At 38.5% G+C, this 19,718-nt stretch overlaps 1 protein-coding gene across 1 annotated transcript in view; it reads right to left on the bottom strand.

The window, feature by feature from the left end:
• f5 (coagulation factor V) overlaps window positions 1–19,718 on the bottom strand; it is a 116,500-nt gene that overhangs the window by 27,461 nt on the left and 69,321 nt on the right. The window contains exons 13-17 of the mRNA XM_039745165.1: window positions 16,153–18,481; window positions 15,208–15,376; window positions 11,025–11,255; window positions 9,936–10,149; window positions 3,806–3,985 (exon numbers count right to left, since the gene is read on the bottom strand). Of these exons, the coding sequence (XP_039601099.1) occupies window positions 3,806–3,985; window positions 9,936–10,149; window positions 11,025–11,255; window positions 15,208–15,376; window positions 16,153–18,481 (3,123 nt within the window). The remainder of the gene's footprint in view (window positions 1–3,805; window positions 3,986–9,935; window positions 10,150–11,024; window positions 11,256–15,207; window positions 15,377–16,152; window positions 18,482–19,718) is intronic.

The raw sequence follows: 19,718 nt of genomic DNA, 5'->3' as shown, positions 1-19,718 counted from the left end.
TATTTGTGTATTTTAACGTGACTTTGAAAGGAAGGGTGATCATTGGAGAGGTACTGTTATATAGTACTTACCAAATATAATATATATATATATATATGTATATATATATATATATATATATAATACTTGCCCTATTTGGGGCTCATCAGGTGTATGCACTTTTTTGCTTCTCCTTGTGGAGATCGAACCTCAGTTGCGCCATGCCGGCAATGTTTGTCCATACTGTATATACCGGGAGTCACCAAGTCCGGTCCTGGAGGACCACCATGGATGCAGGTTTTCATTCTAACCCTTTTTTTTAATGAGTGCCCTGTTTGCGCTGTTAATTAACTTCTTGTGAATTCATTTTAATAGAATTGCTTTCTAAGATTTCTTCATCGTTCCTCTGAATTGCTTCATTTGTTTCCTTAAATGGCACCCAAAGAGAAATTAAATGTGAAGTGAGGGAGCCAACAGAAGACCAGATAAGTCAGGGACTCAAACTCCAACCAATTTCACTCCAACCAGCTGCTTAATGAGGTGCCGCTTAATTAAACTCGTTCTTTAATTCTGTGGCTTGTTGCTGCTCTTGTGGTGTATTACCAGACATTTCTGAAATTGATGATTTTCTCTTTTCTAAGAGCTCTGTTAAAATGTTTTGGGGACCTGAACAGATCAACATTCCTGAGACCTTCATCGTTCTTTATTTTCAGATATTGTACTTTGGACACCATTTGTTTTGGCTAATTTTGTATCTCATTATTGTTTGGCTGCTAATTAAGGAAAAAGAAACAATTAAGGGGTCTGAATCTTCAAGAACAAGTCAATACAAATTAGTTCAAAAGAAGTTAATTAGCAGTAAAAACAGGTCACTCATTAAGAAAAGGGTTAGAATGAAAACCTGCAGCCACTACGGCCCTCCAGGATCAGAGTTGGGGACCCCTGGTATATACAATATATTATATCTTCTGTTGTCTCTCAATGTTTATAATATTTCTGTTTAATTGTTGATGAACTTGAAATATTGCTCTTTGCTTGCCAATCATACAAGAAAATAAAATGTATAGAACCTAACACTCCTTGTCTTAATCTGGATTGACTCCTACAGGTTTTTATTTGCTCTGCAATGGCCTTTCTCAATTGTTCATAGTTTAAATATGAGAATAAAAATGTCACAAAATGCTGCAAAACTCTGCCCTGTCCCATTTCCTGACCTTTCAGAAGTGAATTAATAAACTGATGATTTTTTTACTTGAGAATGGAGTTTGGTGTGTACTGCGATATGACTGTTGTTGCTGGTTTAATAAAATGGTTAAGTGATCTGTAATAATTTTTGTTAAAGTGGCTGATATTTATCTGCACATGAGCAGTCCAGTGGAGGTCTGTAATGTGACTACTGGGGTGCCGTCCCCCTCCAAATATTTTATAAACAATACTTAAATTAATTAAATAATGCAGAACAAACATGAGACAAATTTGTTTATTTGTACAACGTGCCTGGTGTCAGCACATGTCAACATCCATTAAAAACTGGTTCCGAATGGATTTTGTTTTATTTCTGTGTGAATATTTTCTGAGTGAAGGATGTTGGCCCAATGAGAGTCTATGTAAGTCCTTCAACTTTTGGCAAGCAGGTGACCTGAGGCTGCCTTTTAATTGGTTGCTTTCAGACTTTTCCAGGGACGCAACTTTGGAGAACATGGGATAAAAACAGCTCCGCGTTAGCTCTGTTGCAGACGCGTCTCCAGGCTGCTAGAGTCCATCTGTCTGGGTGTGTAGTCGCCAGTGAGTCTCTCAGGACAGGCGGTCAAAGGGATGAAGCAGCTGGGAGATGCCAGCAAAGTGGTCACTAAGTGCTGTGCCTACAAACGCTGACCTCGGAGCTGCTTTTTTACTGACTTCTCCAGTAGGACCACCCCTTCAGATAGTTGAGAACATGTACCAGATATAAAGTGTTTGTGGTTAGTAAGATATTGGTGTGCCATTGGATGTTTTTGGTTACAAAAAGTGTGCCACCAAAGAAAAAAGGTTGGGAAACACTACTCTAGACAATAGTATGCAGATATTTTTTGGCAGGCTTAGTGAAAAAGGACTCAATTTAGTCAGAAAGTTTCTGAGAAATTTTCAGGCCTGAAGGAAAGGAGGGCAATATATGTGTTCAAAGAAATACAGATATCCTGATCGTAGTGGAAGACGATTTAGGTAGGACTTGTCCTGTGGGTGTAGTTAAAGACAAGTTAGGGGCCAAAATTTTGTTTTAAGATGCTGGGGCGTCTGTGGATCTCACAATGTGTATTTGTACCCAAGTGAAGTAATTCTGGCAAACTTGTACAGGACTGGGCAGACTGGCAGCAAGTGTAGAATAAAATTAGGGTGGGAATGACTTTGGGTGTGTGATAAATGACAAACTGGGGTGCAAGAGTTGGGGAAAATCAGAGGACTAGTGATTGTATGATGTGGATTTATGGAATAGAGTGTAGTGAGAAGTCAAGCAAAATGACACCTTTTATTATCTAACTAAAAAGATTACAATATGCAAGCTTTCGAGGAAACTCAGCCCCTTCTTCAGGCAAGATGTAATCTGATCTGATGGAATACAGTGGAAATGGCCAAGGACTGGGCACTCTGTTAGTAGAGGCAGATTTGGATTGGACTTATGCTACAGATGTGTTACAGGATGGATGGAAGTACATGTTATTGGAAGATTACAGAGGTGGGGGTGCACACATTATAGTATGGGTTTTGACAGAATGGGGAACTGGGCAAGCTGGCAGAGAACTGAGCAATTAGAGACAGGTGTAGTATAAAATTTGGATGGCAGTTGCACCTGTTCCTTTCCACATCTATGGGGCACGTTATGGAAGAAAATAAGGGGACCGTGGATGCATAAAGTGAAGTTCTGGAGCTCAGTAGAAATGGGAAAGCTGGCATTAGATTGGGCAGCATGGTGGAAAGAATATAATACATTTTAGCCTGGATTTGACCTATGGGTCTGGTACTAGACAGACAAAGATGTGCATTGACATTATAATGAGGTCCACGAAAGCTTGTGGAATTTACTAGACAGATGTGAAAGGCAGTATATAATAGATAAATACTGCATTACTTTGTCCCCCAAAAAACTATGCCGCCACTGGAGAAGGCCTATGTTTGATAGTCATGAGAAAATGCATTGAGGCTATAGACACTGTCAGGGATGCCAGGAGCGACGACCTGGCCAGGACGCCTTGAAGGACTGGAAGTGGGCATGCGCCCATCTGGGATCACGTGGGGGTGCCATCCTGGTGGCTTTGGGGGCCACGAGTAGAGGGCTTGGAAGCCCAACCCTGTAGGGACCCGTGGTCACCGCCAGGGAGCGCCCCAATGCCTTGGGAACCTTGGACCTCAGCACTTCCGCAACACCAGGAAGTGCTGGGGGGAAGAAGAAGAGGGATACCCGGAGAGCTTCCGGGAGAACAGCCGGCATTTCCGCCACACTGGGGAGTGTCCAGAGGGGAATGCCGGGAACGACCTGGAGCTCATCCGGGAGCATATAAAAGGGGCCGTCTCCCTTCATTCAGGGCTGGAGTCAGGTGGAAGCAGGACGAGGCAGGAGCACAGAGTGTGGAGGCAGCCCGAAGAAAAGGCATTGTGTGGCCAGGACTGTTTGGGGTTTGTGTGGCACTTAAAACATTTGTAAATATTGAAAATAATAAACGTGTGGTGATGAAAAACAACATGTCCGCCTGTCTGTGTCCGGGCCGGGTCCACAACACATACATTTAAATAAATCAAAGCTACACATCCTAATTTATCTTTTTTATATAACACAACAATATTTACTCACCAGGTAGAAGTGGGTAGACACCAAGTCGATAGTCTTTGCCTTGCTTGTCAAGGAAAGTTTGCCCATGAAAATGAATAGAGTGAAGGTCCTTTTGGCTGCCCATATTGATCAAGTACCATCTTACAAGCTCATTGGCGTACATCCTTAGACCCTTCAAACTGTAAACGATGCCATTAATAGCTGAAACAACAGGAAAATTTGAATAATTTTTGACTGAAGTTAAGTGAGAAGTGTGTTTCTCTAAATGACTAGTTTCATGAGTAGCATATGGTAAAGTAGAAAGCACAGCTGCCTGGGACCTTGGTTCTGTCCTGGCCTAGCCTCTGCCTATGTGTAGATTACTGATCCTCACCAAGGCTACATAGTGTTTTTTGTGTTTTGTATCTACCCATATCTCAAAGATGTGGATAACTGGTGACTCCCAGAATTAATTGGCTGTGTGATCATGTCTTGCATTGGACATCTTGGATTATGAAGATTAAGATAATGAAACAAAGATGGGTGAGAGTTGCTACTTGAACCAAAAGTTAGTCAGTCAGTCAGTCATCGTCCAACCCGCTATATCCTAACACAGGGTCACGGGGGTCTGCTGGAGCCAATCCCAGCCAGCACATGGAGCAAGGCAGGAACAAACCCCAGGCAGGGCATCAGCCCACCACAGGGCACACACACACACACACACTAGGGACAATTTAGGATCGCCAATGCACCTAACCTGTGTGTCTTTGAAATGTGGGAGGAAACCAGAGTACCCATGCAGACACGGGGAGAGCATGTAAACTCCACACAGGGAGGACCCAGGAAGAAAACCCAGGTCCCCTTACTGCGAAGCAGCAGTGCTACCACTGTGCCACCGTGCTGCCTGTACCAAAAGTTAGCTCAGTCTTATTGTACTTAGCATCAGGAGTGCCACTAGAGATTTTGATAAAAGCATATCTTATTGGGCACCCACCCAGACCAACCCTGTAAACCCCATTTTATTAACTTTATCCGTGCAGGCTGGTACACCTCTAGCTGAGAACAATACTTACTAGGGATTTCAAATTATCCAAAAAATAAGGCTTGAATATTCAAATAAAAAATAAGTAAATATTCAAATTGTCATATCTCAGTCAGGGTTCTTCTCCTGGCTGGGGTTCAAATATGTCTCATTGGTTAATTCTTGATTCTTTCATTTATGTTGATTACTAGGGGGCTTCGCCCCCTGCTCGCTTCACTCTCCAACCCCTGTGTTTGGTTAATCGGATATACAATTTTAATTTCTTTTTCTTTGGAATTGTTTTCATTTCATTGTTTGCACTTTTACTTTAAAGCTTCATTAAAAACAATATTTTTTGGAGACACATTGTGACAACACAATGTATAACTGCCTGTGAGTGCATATTGTTTCTGTTTCTCTAATAAATAATACGATTTTTTCTAATGTTTGTCCCTGTGATTTATTGATTGTCATAGCTAAAGCTCAGTAAACAGTAAACTGTAAACATTTTAATACAAATGTCATATCACGATCTCCTTTGGAGTGTATTGTTATTCGCGGAATATATACATTACCTTTCTTTTTGCCTGTTAAAATTTGCATCGCTTCTCCGTGATCATAAATATACACCTGACCGAATTGTGTATTCTTTGAAATTCAGCTTGTCGTTGCTTTAGCTGTTGCCGGACCACAGATTCTCATAGCGTATGGTCCATTATTTGTGTAAATCCACGTTTTGTGCATAAGACTGATGCAAATGTAAAAAGACCTTGTTGTCTACTCTTTGCCTTTTATTTCTGACCTCGATTTGTCCTGCTCTTTTTTCACTTACACCTGGTTCTGATGATTAATCACCTTTTGTTTTGCGGTAATGCAATCTTTTCTATCTTTTCTTTGATACTGTAGCGACTGACGTGATAAAGTGTCACAAAAGCTTTACTTGAACAATCGCTGACTTCGTAACCCCAAACACAACTTTCTATCATCCTCTCCAATCCCTCATCCTCCGCATCTCACCCCCCCTTACCGCATCAATCAATACCCCCAATATTAGTCTTCCGTGCTGTATTCTGGCCTCCGTCAATCAGACCGAACAGTCACATAAAACCAAGAAGGCCGCAACCTGGCTGGGACACTGCAATACTTTAGTATTTTACTGGTTTCATAATCTCGTTTCTGCCTTTTTTTCTCACCAACGCCTTTGGGAGTCTATTCTCCGTATTGTCCTCATACGCTTTATATGTGTTGAGAGCACAGGATCTGTGTGCACTACGTGCTTTAACTGACTGTTTTTTGATGGATTTGCTCTTATATGATATCTGTTGTAAGTAGGGCGTGTCTTGCAAGAATCTCATGTTCCACGTCCCCGAGAGACGGCCCTGGGACAGTCTCTTAGCACAAAGTCTCATGTTTACGGTCCCTGTGAGACGCTCTTTTGTCTCGTGGGTCTTTTAAATGTCTTTCGAGAACTTGCGAGAAAATCACGTATTGTCGCCTTTCTTTTGCATTCCAGGATTTCTTTTTATAATAGAGAGATGTGTATTATTCTTTATTTTCTTTATGTATGTAAGCTGCCTTTGTTATGTTCCACGTGTTTATGGTGGTCTTCCAAAAATGGGGTCTCCTGCCAATCACCAACAGAAACTGCTCTCCACCCTAGGGTCGTCTCCAGTTCCTGGTGATTAATTTCAATTGTTGTGAAGAGTGGTGAGTTCTTGTGCCTTTTGTGATTTTCGTGTGCTTAGTGATTTACTGGATTTTTGACCTTGCTTTGTATTTCAACTATTCTTGAACGTGGACTTGTATTTGAATATTGTTGTATACTTGTATTGGGACTTTTATTTGCCTTAATTGCTTTGCTGGCAACTCTTTTATGGCTTTGTTGTCTTCAGAGCTTCAGAGTGTGACAGAGCATTTTTTGTGAAAATATACTTTTTAGCCTGTGTTTGCCCTCTTTACTAGCTGAGGTTTGACAGTAAATAGCACAGTGGGCATTTTTTGAACCGTTTTTGGGACTTAGTGCTTTGGGACTCATAGTCAACACACAAATTAGGCTAATGATTATAGGTGTTACGTGTTTGTATATGCTTTTTTATATGTTATTATGGAACTATTATGGTAACATGAAGAACATAAGCCAGCAAGAAAAAATAGTGATACCCAGGCAACTGTTATTTAAATATAAGAACCATCAAATTCTAATGCAGATGCAATTTATAAAAGGGAGGCATCTGTACAACCATTTTGTCTTCAGTGTAGAATTGATGCCTGGGAGAGCAAGAACGTGTTCAGATAGTGAGCCATGAAATCAGCCAGGAAAAGGAGCTTAAATCCTTATGAGCCACATGTGCTGGCACAATGCTTCACTACATTAATATTAATATTATGACTTTTTTTTTTACTCATAATGCATCTGCAAAACATGAAGCACTTATGACACTGCTGCATGTATACTGCAGCCTTCAAATGAAAGGGGTGCTTAAAAACATCATTCTCTGTGTGTACTAAGTGACGTATATTGTGAGAGATGGCCGGCAGCTTATCCTGGCCAACACATCCAGGCCGCCAGATGGAGTCCTCCCTGCAGCATGGAGGTGCCCCGGATTCCCACAGGGCAATGTGGGAGATGGAGTTCAACTTCCCGGCCCTGCTGGGTGCCATAGGTGCCATCGGGTGATGCAGCAGGGAGATACAGGGATTTCTATTTTCCCTACAGCCCGAAAGTACTCCAAAGTCACGGGGACGGAAGAACAGAAGTGCTTCCAGGCTGAAGAGAAATATAAATGTTTAATGGACCCGGAAGTGCTCGTGAATCACATGGACTGAGGGACAGGAGCACTTCCGGGTCAAGGACTATATAAAGTATTATGGGAAACCCAGCAAGCTGAGCCGGAGTTGGGAGGGAGTGTGACAGAGCTGCTGGGAGGAGAGGAGGATTTATTATGTTAAATATTGTGATTTATTGTGTATTGTGGAGGTGCTTTGTGCACATTATTAAAGAAATTAAAATTATTTCTGGTACTTTTACCTGGTGCCTGGACGCGTTGTTTGTGGGTTTGGAGAAGCAACAGCGCCCTCTAGTGTCACAACATATATGAAACACAGATTAAATTACCTGAAATTAGTTAATTAAGCAGGCTAACTGCACTCATATTTTATTTTTCTCCAGTTAAGTGGCTTTTTATTCCTTGAGACCAGAAAACTTATGGCACTGTAACTCAATGGAGTAAGATGATGCCTGTGTTCATGCCTCACAGATGAAGTAAATGAATACATTAAATGTTGCATTGTAATAATCTGCACATGTTTAGCCCTTATCATAAGTTGTATTTAATAGATGTTTTTAAAGTAACTTAAATTCTGTACAACAAGTTTGAATGTTTATCAGTAAAATATAAGATAAACTAATGTTTCTCAACCTTTTTTGATATTCTGACCCAGTTTTTCACATGTAAGTGTCTTCCCAACCAACTGGAATAATCAAAGACAATCATTAGAGTGAGGATGGGTCTCCCTTGGTGAATTGCAGACAAATCATCAAAGCTGTTGGGTCTCTCTTGGTGAATTAAGTGTGTCAGAGCTGAAAGCAAAAATTTATTTTTGTAGCAACGATTAAACAACCTGTATACGATTCAATGAACACAACTTTGAAGCCCACTAACATTATAAAGAATAGGGAGTCACAACCCACTGATGGCAGTCTGTGAAACACTGAGTTAAGCAATACTGATACAAAACAAGCCTTCCAAAGCCTGCTGCCGAGAAGCATCCCCACAGCATGATGTTTCTACCACCATGCTTTACAATGGTGTGATTTTGATAATGTGAAATGTTTCTAAGCCTAAACCATAGAACCTTCTTATAGATGACTTCAGAGTCTTCCATGTGCCTTCTGCTTTTCTTCTCTCTCCCACTCTCCCATAAAGTTGTGAATGGTGAAGCACCCAGGCAGCAGTTGTTGTATTGACAATCTCTCTAGTCTAGTGTGACTTCCCTCACTAGTCTTCTTCTTGCATGATCACTCAGTTTTGTGGACACTCTGCTCTAAGCGGTTTTACAGCTGTTTCATACTCTTTCCATTTCTTAATGAATGATTTAACTGGACCTCAAGGCATATTGAGTGACTCGGGCATTTTCCTGTCTCCATCCTCTAACTTTGTCTTTATTGTCTAAGTTAGGCCACCATACTGGTTCACCACAAGATGGACCTCTCAGACAAGGGAAAGTTTTAATACAATCAAATGAAATTCCTTGACTACAGACGTGTGATCTCCATTGAACTTATTATGCGACTTTTAAAAGCAATCGGATTCACCATTGATGATTTAGGTGCATAATTCTTATTGGTGGTGAATGCTGATCAATTATTTTTGGCTTTATATTTGTAATTAATTTAGACCAAATCACAAAGATCTACTTTCACTTTGACATTAAAGAGTCTTCTTCTATTGATCAGTGTCAAAAAAGACACATTAACTCCATTGTGATTCAACGTTGTATAACAATAACTAAAAACTTCCATTGCATAGGCATATGCATATACATAAATAAGTGTAGTGTGTATCAAAAACCAACAAAACCTAGCTGAAATGTCACCATATGTTGATGTAAAGACATTATGGCGAACAATATTATTTAAGTGAAATTAATAATTTGTACGAAAATAATTAAAAATAATAAACAGTCAACAGTTTATACAGTATGTGTTTATGGTTAAAACCTTATGAATTATTCAAAGCGGCCAGGAAATCTGCTCCATAAAAGAAACCAACAATTTCCTTCCAAGCCAAAAGCTCGTAATCAGACTAGTGCACTGATGTGATGAGAATGCTAAAATTCATGAAAAAGACTTCCTTTGGTAGTCAATGAACTCTCAGGTTATTAAACTAAAACAATATTCTCTGTTACATGGTTGGAAATGATCTGTAATATATCTTGTGTAATTTGATTCCTAAATTATTCATCCCAATTCTATTTAAACTATCTATCCACACCTCTATTCATTTTCTGAACCCACATATCCCAGTACAAGATCACAGGAAATAATTTCTAAAATAAAAATATGATAATTTCCTTGCAGCATTAGGTTAAAATTAATATTTCTTCTCCTAGAAAATCATATCAAATAATGAATGCAACAAAATAGAGTACCATGAAATATGTTCTTGCTTCTCGTTTCTGGGTCATTCTTGATAATATTAGTTTTATATATGCTTTTCATATTTTCCTCAAAGTACCAACTTTTGTTTTCATCAAATGTCATGAAAAGCAAAAAAAACTCCCTTGCATCATTTATATTTTCTTTCAGGAATCCTTCGCGACAAATCAGCAATGGTCCAATCAGCCCCGAATTAATATCCTTTTCCTAAAAATTAAAAATAAGGAAATGAATGTTGAGTTAAGCACATTTCACTTCTGTGTACTCTCTTTATATGCATTTACATAAAACATGGTTATATATTGCAGTGAACAAGAAAATATCTAGATTAAAATATAAGAAAAAGTAGAAAAAAGTGTTATTTTGATAGCATCTCTCTGGTAGTGCAGCTCAGTCACTGTCTATGCAGAGTTTACACTGTTCTCCCTGTGGTCCAGTTTCCCCCTAAATCCCAAGGACATTCTGTTTCGATTTGTTGGATGACTGTAGACATATGCATGTGTGTGCCTGGCAGTTTACTAGATTGGTTCTTGTTTCAGTCTCATAAAGCTAAGGGAAGCTACAATTCGCCACAACTCTGCAAACATGAAAGTGAATTCAGACATTCCAAAGATAAGTAAAAAAATATATGTAAATGTTTAAAATTATAAAGAGGGAGACACATGGCTGAATAGTTGACATCAGGCAGCAAATATTGAAAGTGAGAAGATGAGCAAGGGACTTAAAATTGTTAAAGTATTCTGGATACACTTCTGAACTACATGTTAGTGTAAGGCAGGGCACACTTTTACACAATAAGTTTCAATGATTTCAGTGACTTTTATGAAAGACACACAGTCTCTTATGCCTTCTGTGTTTAGTGCTCCTCAATGGACTCACTGCTGTGAGGGTGACAGTGACATCTAAACTGTATCATTCTGCCTGTGACACATGCTTAAAATATTTTGCAGTAAACTACACATTAAATAAAACTATAACTAGTATTATAACTAAGATAATAAAAGATAAAAGCTACTAAATTCTGAAATATTTCATTAAGCAAGAATATAGACAGAGAGATAGAGAGGGAGAGAGATACTTACTGGGTTGACACCTGAATAGTAGACCCAGGCCCGACAGGGAGTATCCTTTGAATTAGGCCCCACTTTGGATTTCCAAACGTAGGTATAATTATGTCCCGGAAGAACAGCGTCATCATTTTTATAGTTTGATGGAGAGTCATCCTCATAGCCTACTCCTTCCATTGACTTCATATAAGAGACTCCATGTGCGTGTAAAGAGTGGGGCTTTGTGGCAAGGTTTTTGAAAACAATCTGGAGAGATACAGCAGTGTATTTAGAATGCAATACTGCAATAGAAACTAACAGTATCTGTAATGCTACAATATGGCAACCTTCTCAACTGACAGAGTATAATTTTGACCACACCTCTAAAAAATAAGCAGGATACATCAACAGTGGATTCAGAAAGGACACCGACCCCCTTACTTTCTGCACACTATATTGTGTTGTAGATTTAATTTTAAATGGATAAACTTGCCAATTAATCTACACTCAATAACCCATAACGACAAAGTGAAAAATTGTTTTTAGAAAGGTTTACAAATGTATTAAAAATCAAAAACTGAAATCTCTCATTTCTGTAAGTATTCAGACCCTTTACTATGGCACTCCAAACTTGTGGTCATGTGTAGCCTGTTTGCTTTAATTCTCCATGAAATGTTTCTAGAACAGGGGTCCCCAATTACAGTCCTGGAGGGCTGCAGTGGCTGCAGGTTTTTGCTCCAACCCAGTGGCTAAATAAGAAGCACTTATTGCTCAAGAAATACTTCTGCTTCACTTTAGTTGTCTTGCTTGTTAAGATTTTGAACTGTTATTTCTTATATTAATCTTAAACAGCTGTATTCTTGGTTTTTAATATTGCTCCTAATAAGCCATGACATGTAAATGACAAAAGAGAGCAGCATTTCTCCATTCAGCTTGTTACCATTTACACCTGGGTGTGTTTATCATGCACTATTGCGTTTAATTAAATACTTGGAAGGAAAGTGAAGAGAAAAAAGTAAAGGACTGAGAATTACCCCTCCATTTTAGCCATCAAATCATTTGGATGATATCCTTAGAAATGGGAAGAAAATCTAGGATATGAGAATGACCTGACATAGCACAGTTAAAGCACTAACAAGCCATGACATTAAATTATTGGCAAGAATGACTTTCTAATTAAGTAACCAGGACTGTGATTGAGGACCCCTGGTCTAGAACTTCATTGCAGTCCACCTGTGGCAAACTGAATTGGCTGGACATCATTTGGAAAGGCACACACACCTATCCATATATGTGACCCGACATTTGCGCGATAGACATATGAGTGCCGACAAAATAGCGGCCATTAAAACGCGGCGTCAAAACCCCAACCTGTATTGCTGAGAAAATGGCTTAACTACAGCTCAAAGCATTCTTGGTTAGCCTTATACTTCATCTGAAAATCAGGGTTGAACTGACATCTCTGCAAACTCCTGGAGACATGGTGGTGCCAAATGGACAAAACAAAGAGCTACAATTCAATGACTGGCAACTTTTACGGGCAAAATCACAGGCCATGAGCAGGCATTGATTCTGTAACTAGAAGTAACGTTTATTCAATCACCAGATATCAAACTGCCTCTGCAAACTAACTGTATTCATCTCTCTGAAATGCTGTACACCTTCTGATACCTGCATGTTCTCTGAAACCAGGAACCTTATGAACTGCCAAGCCAAGCTCTATGCCAGTGACTGAGCCCGGTCTGAGAAGATGAATTAGTTCAACAAGGGAGTTGCCACAACATGTAATGCCATTTCCCTAAGAAGCTGCAGAGGACTCGGCAAAGAGTCTAATTGAGAAAAGCACAGCACACCACAAACAAAGGACCACGTCATCCATAGAAAGAGTGCACCCCAATGCAAGAAGAATACTCTACTTGAACCCGGACCAATAACAGCAACAACTCCACATAACATCAGACATCATTTTTAAAGACTTGGTATCATCAACTCTTTATCTGTGGCAAGGTAAATTAGAACTTTAAACAGCAAGTAAACTGCCAGCCTCTTCTGTTTTACATGTTTGTCTGTCTTGCATTATCAATGTATAAACAGTATGCAGTTATCATATTTCTATAATCCTTGTATTTATCAATAAATTGTATAATTCTGCTTCTTTAAACAAGTGTACTTGCTGTAAGTCTAACAGCAGGAGACCCACTTCCTATAGAAGAAGATATGGTAAATAATGTAGGAGCCGTACCAAATGATTTAATAATTACTGGCATTGCCAAAGGCAAAACTGATAATTAATTAACCAAATTCAAATTCTCTTCCTCTTTCCCACATTATTTTGCCAAGCATGTGAATGGATAAGTTAAAATCACTCACTTTCCAACAGTCACAAAGTAATAGAATATCATTGGGAAAAAGTAGGCTTTCAAAGTTTTTTTATATTCTTTATGCCAACTTAGAAAAACTTTTTTTTACAAAAACACAAATGATTATAACTCCTAGCAATAAATAAAAAGTCACTTGAGGTATAGACATAAGTCTTGGTATAATGAGTCCATTTGTCAGAAAGGTAGAAGGCTGGGCTTTTTCAATGCTTGTTTACCGGTTAGTTATGTTTTCTATGAGGTGAAACAGGAGGCAGTGTGGTGTAATGGTTAAGGCTGTGGACTTATGGGTTCATATCCCACTACTGACACTGTGTGAGCATGAGCAAGTCACTTGAAAAACAAAAATAAATGTAACCAATTGTATCATAAATGTTGTAAGTTGCCTTGGATAAAGGTGTCAGTCAAATAAGTAAATGAAGATACCACATACAGTTCAATGCTTCAGTACTAGAATTTGTTATCTGTAAAAATAGATGAAAATTATTATCGTATACATGTGATGGAACATATCATATACTTCAAATGTAAACCATTCCTTTATTCCATTAGATCTGACTGTGATTTAATGCATTAAACAGCAGAAGAAAACTCCCTATCAATTTAAAAGTACAGTGTCTATCGCTGTTCTCTTCTACCTTTGTGTTTGATTCTCTTTACACCTAGTATTTGCATTCAATTAAAATGGACAAGAACCAGAAGCACACTAAAAGAGAACATACTGCATTTTTCAAGCTGACTTACTTTAATTTACAGTAGTTTCTGTGAATGTCAGGAGATTTCCATTATCACAAGTGAAGGGGTTTGTGTGTCTTAGGTGAAGGGTACATAGGTGACGTAGTTGTAGGTTGCGCACATGTTTTCTTCTTTCATCCTCAGCTAATAAGAAACTGACCAGTTAGATGACTTATGGCATTACTACAGCCCAATCCTCCTTGCTCTCAACTTTCAGTCTGTCACCGTAAATAATCCTCCAAAACAGGAAGTCCTTTGTTGGCCAACACAAGAGCAAGGAAATTCATCCTTGACCCAGCTTGTGTTTTTTACTTGCAACACCACCATTTAAAAGGGTAGCCTAAGGCATTTCAAATCTTGCAACAACATTTTGTCAGTTTTTAGTTTGAGGCTCCACACAGTCTTACCATCAGCTACTTCATTCAATAGGCTCCAATGGAAATACTGCTTCCTCGATCATTTAAAATTTCCGTTATTAGAGTATAGTGTCAGTTGTGTATGCCATCTGTTGGAATTCAATGCATTCTATTTTTGAAATGACATGTGTGTTTGCATGCTGAGAATGATGCCCTTGAGTGAGCGTGTTGCGAGGGAGGTCAGAGGTGTTGTAGACTGCAGTTACATTCTGTTGAACTGTTTTTAAGTAGATGATGGTTCTGCACTTAGATTTAAACATTAGACTAATAGTCTACGATTTACTAGAAACCGAGTGAGCTAGTCAATAGTAAAGCCTAAAAGGAACATTATTTGAGGAAATCTGTTTGTAGTTGCCAAGTTGGCTATCTCTTAACTGTTACTTGAATTGCAATCAGTTGTTAAAAATTATTCTTACGGAAAGAAGAAACCATACGGCGGAAGAGGACCTTCTGTAGTAAATATCTTGTTCAACACATATTCTTTTCATATAAATATAATAGAAAAAGGGCTTTCTTTAGTTGTTTGCAGATAAACTCCAAAGTTCTTAAAGACACAAAACCTTTCTACAAACTGATGAACCTGCTGTCACCATGCTACCTAATAAGGCATGGCTGTCACCCCTTTGGCCAATGTTTTTACTCTTTCATTTTCATTTAAAGGTAATTTAACCCCATTTATTATTAGCTTACCACAATGGTGTCATGAATCTCTGCTTTGATGACAGGACCGAGCAATCCAAGGTGCTCGTTTATTTCTCCTCTAATGTCAGGCTTTGTAAATGTTCCATCTAGGTAACGTCGAAAAACCACTTTTTTGAACTGCATGTCCCTTTTGTCTGTATTGCTTTCCTCGAACCTCCTGTTGAAAGAACACATTGAAGTCTAATATAAAGCAGAATTAAAGGATTTCCAAAGAGCAGAGGTTCTAAAACAAGCTAGATATTATCAGATTAACATTTAGATGATCCAATGTGGGTTATGGAAAGCAGAGAATGACAGCTCTGAATTTATCATTAGCTAGTTTCTCTCTTTTAATCAGCAATAAAGTGAAAGAGTTTAAATTAGGTAATAAAGCACAGCCTGTAAAATCAATAGAAACATTCTTAAGTGGTCACTGATTAGTACAACCGTTTAATGCTGTCTTAATCAACAATAAAACTGAATGTCATTTATTTGGGTACTTTATTTCTGCCATCATTTAACAGAAAGTCATTTACAATTTTATAAACATATCAGGGTATTTATTTAGTCAGTCATTGGCCAATCCGCTATATCCTAACACAGGGTCATGGGGGTCTGCTGGAGCCAATCCCAGCCTACACAGGGCACAAGGCAGGAACAAATCCCTGGCCCACCACAGGGCACACCAAACACACACTAGGGACAATTTAAGGATTGCCAATCACCTAACCTGCATGTCTTTGGACTGTGGGAGGAAATCCACACAGGCACGGGGAGAACATGCAAACTCCATACAGGGAGGACCCGGGAAGTGAACCCAGGTCTCTTAACTGTGAGGCAGCAGCGCTACACACTGTGTCACCGTGTATTTATTTAAAAAAAACATGAATTCAATTTAATTTAGTTACAAATGAAAATTGATGGATTGTACAAGAACATATATACAGTATCTACCTTGCTCCTTTGTATCCAGCGTAATCCCATGGCACTTCCTCTGCTGCAATGAAGTACATTCGGGTGTTGCCGTTGTCCTTGTTTGAGTAATACTGTGTCACATCATCTAAACTGCTAAAGCTTTTGCCACTAGTAGTGTAGGGATCTTTATATTCTACCCATTCATAACTGTCTGGTACCTCTGGGTCTAAACTCCTCATATCCTTGTTGTTACTGTCATCTGGTGCAAACAGATCATAGTCATTAAAATCACCTCTTGGAACACCAATGACAATACTTCTCCAAAATTGATCTTCCTTGGCAACAGGACTCAGCCCTCTAGGCCCGAATCCTTTGGGTTTATGCCCTCTAGGTGCGATTGCTGAGCCTAGATTTGTGATTCGTGTTGAAGTTAAAGTTCCATTTTGTGATTTCCTCTTTCTTTCAATTCTCAGATTGGATTTAGGTTTCCTTTGGGGTTTTGCTTTTGAAGGTGGAATGACTGCATTTAAATCTATTTCCTGTGGTTTCTCTTCTGTGTACTTGACCAGTTCATTGGGGACTTCAATTTGAGCAGGTTTACTTTTACCCTCATATTCCCAATAGTCCTTGGAATGATCAACCAAAGGGGTGATTGTCCCATATCTGCTACCATTATTTGTTTTATTTTTTAAATAAATAACCACCTCCTCTGCTATTTTATTTTTTTCAGAATTTTCTTCTTGTGAATCTAAGTCATAGTCCAGATTGACTGCAAGCGAATTCTGAGTTATATTTTCATATGGCCTAGAAAGGCTATTATTGATAGCAACAGATAGGCTTTCTGTTATCAAATTTTCTGAATGTGTTTCTGGTAAAGTTCTATTTACTAAATTAAACTCCTCGGGTATAAACAAAGTTGTGGAATTTGATCTTTCTGACAGATTATTTCCATAGTTTTCGGAATCTGAAGACATTGTGTCAGTTTCGTTGATGTGAACTCCTACAGTAATATTAAATTCTGCTCCTCTTGTTTCAGTCTGAAGGTTTTGTGTTTGATTTCCAACTATCCAGTTGTCAGAATGGTCAGATCCACTTAAAAGATCTCTCGTGCTCTCAGCCAACACATTATAGATTTCTGATTCTTCGATCTTTGCACTAAGGGATACATCCATGTCAGACTCTTGAGCGTCCATCGAAGAGTTAGACTGCGCCTTATCTGTAGAGCTTATATTAAACACATTTTCTGTTCCATTATTTAAAAACTCCTCCTCTGTTTCTACACGATCATCTGTTTGTGCTAAATGAATTTCCAGGTTAATTGACCTTTTAGACCTTAGAGGTTTGCCCTCCAGGTCTTTCTTTTCAACTGTGCTGTTTTCAAGAAACACAGAGCTGTTGTTCATACCCCAAGTTTCAAAAACCTTATCATTAACTGTGTTATTGAATAATGCTTCAAGGTCTTTTTCCACTTTGTGAATCCCTTTGTCATGTGGAAATGTGTATCTTTCTTCCGATCCATTATAGCCTTCTTTGTTTTCCATTGAATACCCTATGATTTCTACAGAGGTACTTGTATTATTTGTACCATGATGCATATCATACTGGTTTTCTTCCTGTTCTTTAAATTGTTGTGTGCTACTATTTAAACCTAATAAAATATTGTCAAGGTGTGAACCTAAACTTTCATTTATTTGGGCAATTGTGCTTGTGCTGTTGTCACAGGACTGAGAAATGTAACAATCGGAAATAATATCCGGAGTCTGGATGTGTTCAAAGCTGCTAGTGAATACAGACTCTTTATTTTCATTAGTCTGCATGAAATCATCCCCTGAACTGTCTTTCTCATTGCTCGTAGCAAACACTGTTTGTTGTCGATTAAGACCAAGGACTTCTGTAGCCATTAAATCTTGAGTTGGTGGTTCAGCTGTCTGATTTACCTTAAACATATATTTTTGATTATTAGTGTTGTTATACTGTATATCAGATAAAAGAGTTTCACTGCTGTTTAGTGAGCCACCATCATGATCATCAAGATGAGCTGACAAATCTACTAACTCGTTTTCAAGTTCACTGCTTTTGGTTTTATTTTTAAATGACCTTGCACCAAACAAAGAGGCCCATTGCTCAGTTTCTTCATCAAACTCATTGACCATTCTTGTATCTTTTTCATTATTTTTATTATCATCCTCATCTTCATCTTCATCAATAATATTTTCTATGTCTATTTTGGTACTTGGTATCACAGAGTCTGGCTCAAAATTGACAGCATAAAAATCATAGTCTTCAGAATAACACTCCAGGTCTTTAAATTTTAATCGTTTTCCATTATCGTTTTTTTGTGACATTAAGGAGGAAAGAAGCCAGTGACCTGCAGACAAAAAGTACAATTAGCTTACCATTAGGGACAAAAGATGGGTAAACAAATTGGATAGAACTTCATCATACTGCCTATAGAGACAGTTTAGACTCACTAGCAGAGCATTGCCTTCAGGTTTTATACAGACGCTAGACCACTGGTGAGAGCTGATGGGCAAACAAATGGTAAATGTGAGGTCTGAACAATTCGGAGCCTAACTGTCAAAATTAACCAGCTATGAACTGAAGTATTCTGCCTAAACACCAGGTCAACAAAAATTAACTAATAATTTTACAGAAATACCAGAAATATCATCTATTAGGCATAACATTAAATAATTTATAGAAAAAACAGACCACTCATCCCTTTCTATATTAAGCATGCTATCCCATATCATAACAGCATGCAAAAAACTTTCAAATTCAGATTAATTTATTCTAAAGATCAACCCGCTTCTATTAGCTGACGAGAATTGTACTGAATTTATATCCAAACAAATCGAATTCTTTCTAGAGACAAATACATCCCCTGAGATCTCTGCAGGAATACTCTGGGAAACTCTTAAGGCCTTCTTAAGAGGACAGATTATCTCATATCTTTCCCACAGAAATAAATCCGAAGCGAAGAAAGTAGCAGAGATAAAAAGCGAAATTACTAAAATAGATGAAGAACATGCCAGACTACCAAGCGAGACTCTACATAAGAGGAGGCAGGCTCTACATTCAGAATTAAACCTCTTGACAACTAAAGAAACTGAACAACTAATCTACAAATCCAGACATCATTATTATGAACATGGAGAAAAAGCTAATAAGCTTTTAGCGCAACAAATTCACAAGCAAGATGTGCAACGCAATCTCGTAATCACTAACACGAACGGAGATAAAATCATCGAACACAAAAATATAATGTACACTTTTAGAGACTACTATAAATCCCTATATACTACTGAGTTTAAAGAAGACAATATACAATCTAATGCATTTCTGGATACATTACAGATACCACAAATTGACGCTTTTAGTGTGGAGGAACTCGATAAACCTCTGTCATTATCAGAATTACTGGATGCTATAAAGTCACTCCAAGGTGGAAAAGCAGCAGGCCCTGAAGGCTACCCTGCAGAGTTTTACAAGAAATTCTCCGCTCAGCTAGCTCCCTCCTATTAGCAACATTTACAGAAGCCAGAGATAACCAATCTCTTCCACAAACCTTTCGCCAAGCACTAATCACTGTCTTTCCAAAACAA

This window comes from Polypterus senegalus, chromosome 2 (assembly GCF_016835505.1).
Source record: "Polypterus senegalus isolate Bchr_013 chromosome 2, ASM1683550v1, whole genome shotgun sequence".
Lineage (NCBI taxonomy): Eukaryota > Metazoa > Chordata > Cladistia > Polypteriformes > Polypteridae > Polypterus > Polypterus senegalus.
This window is presented reverse-complemented; position numbering and strand designations above follow the sequence as displayed.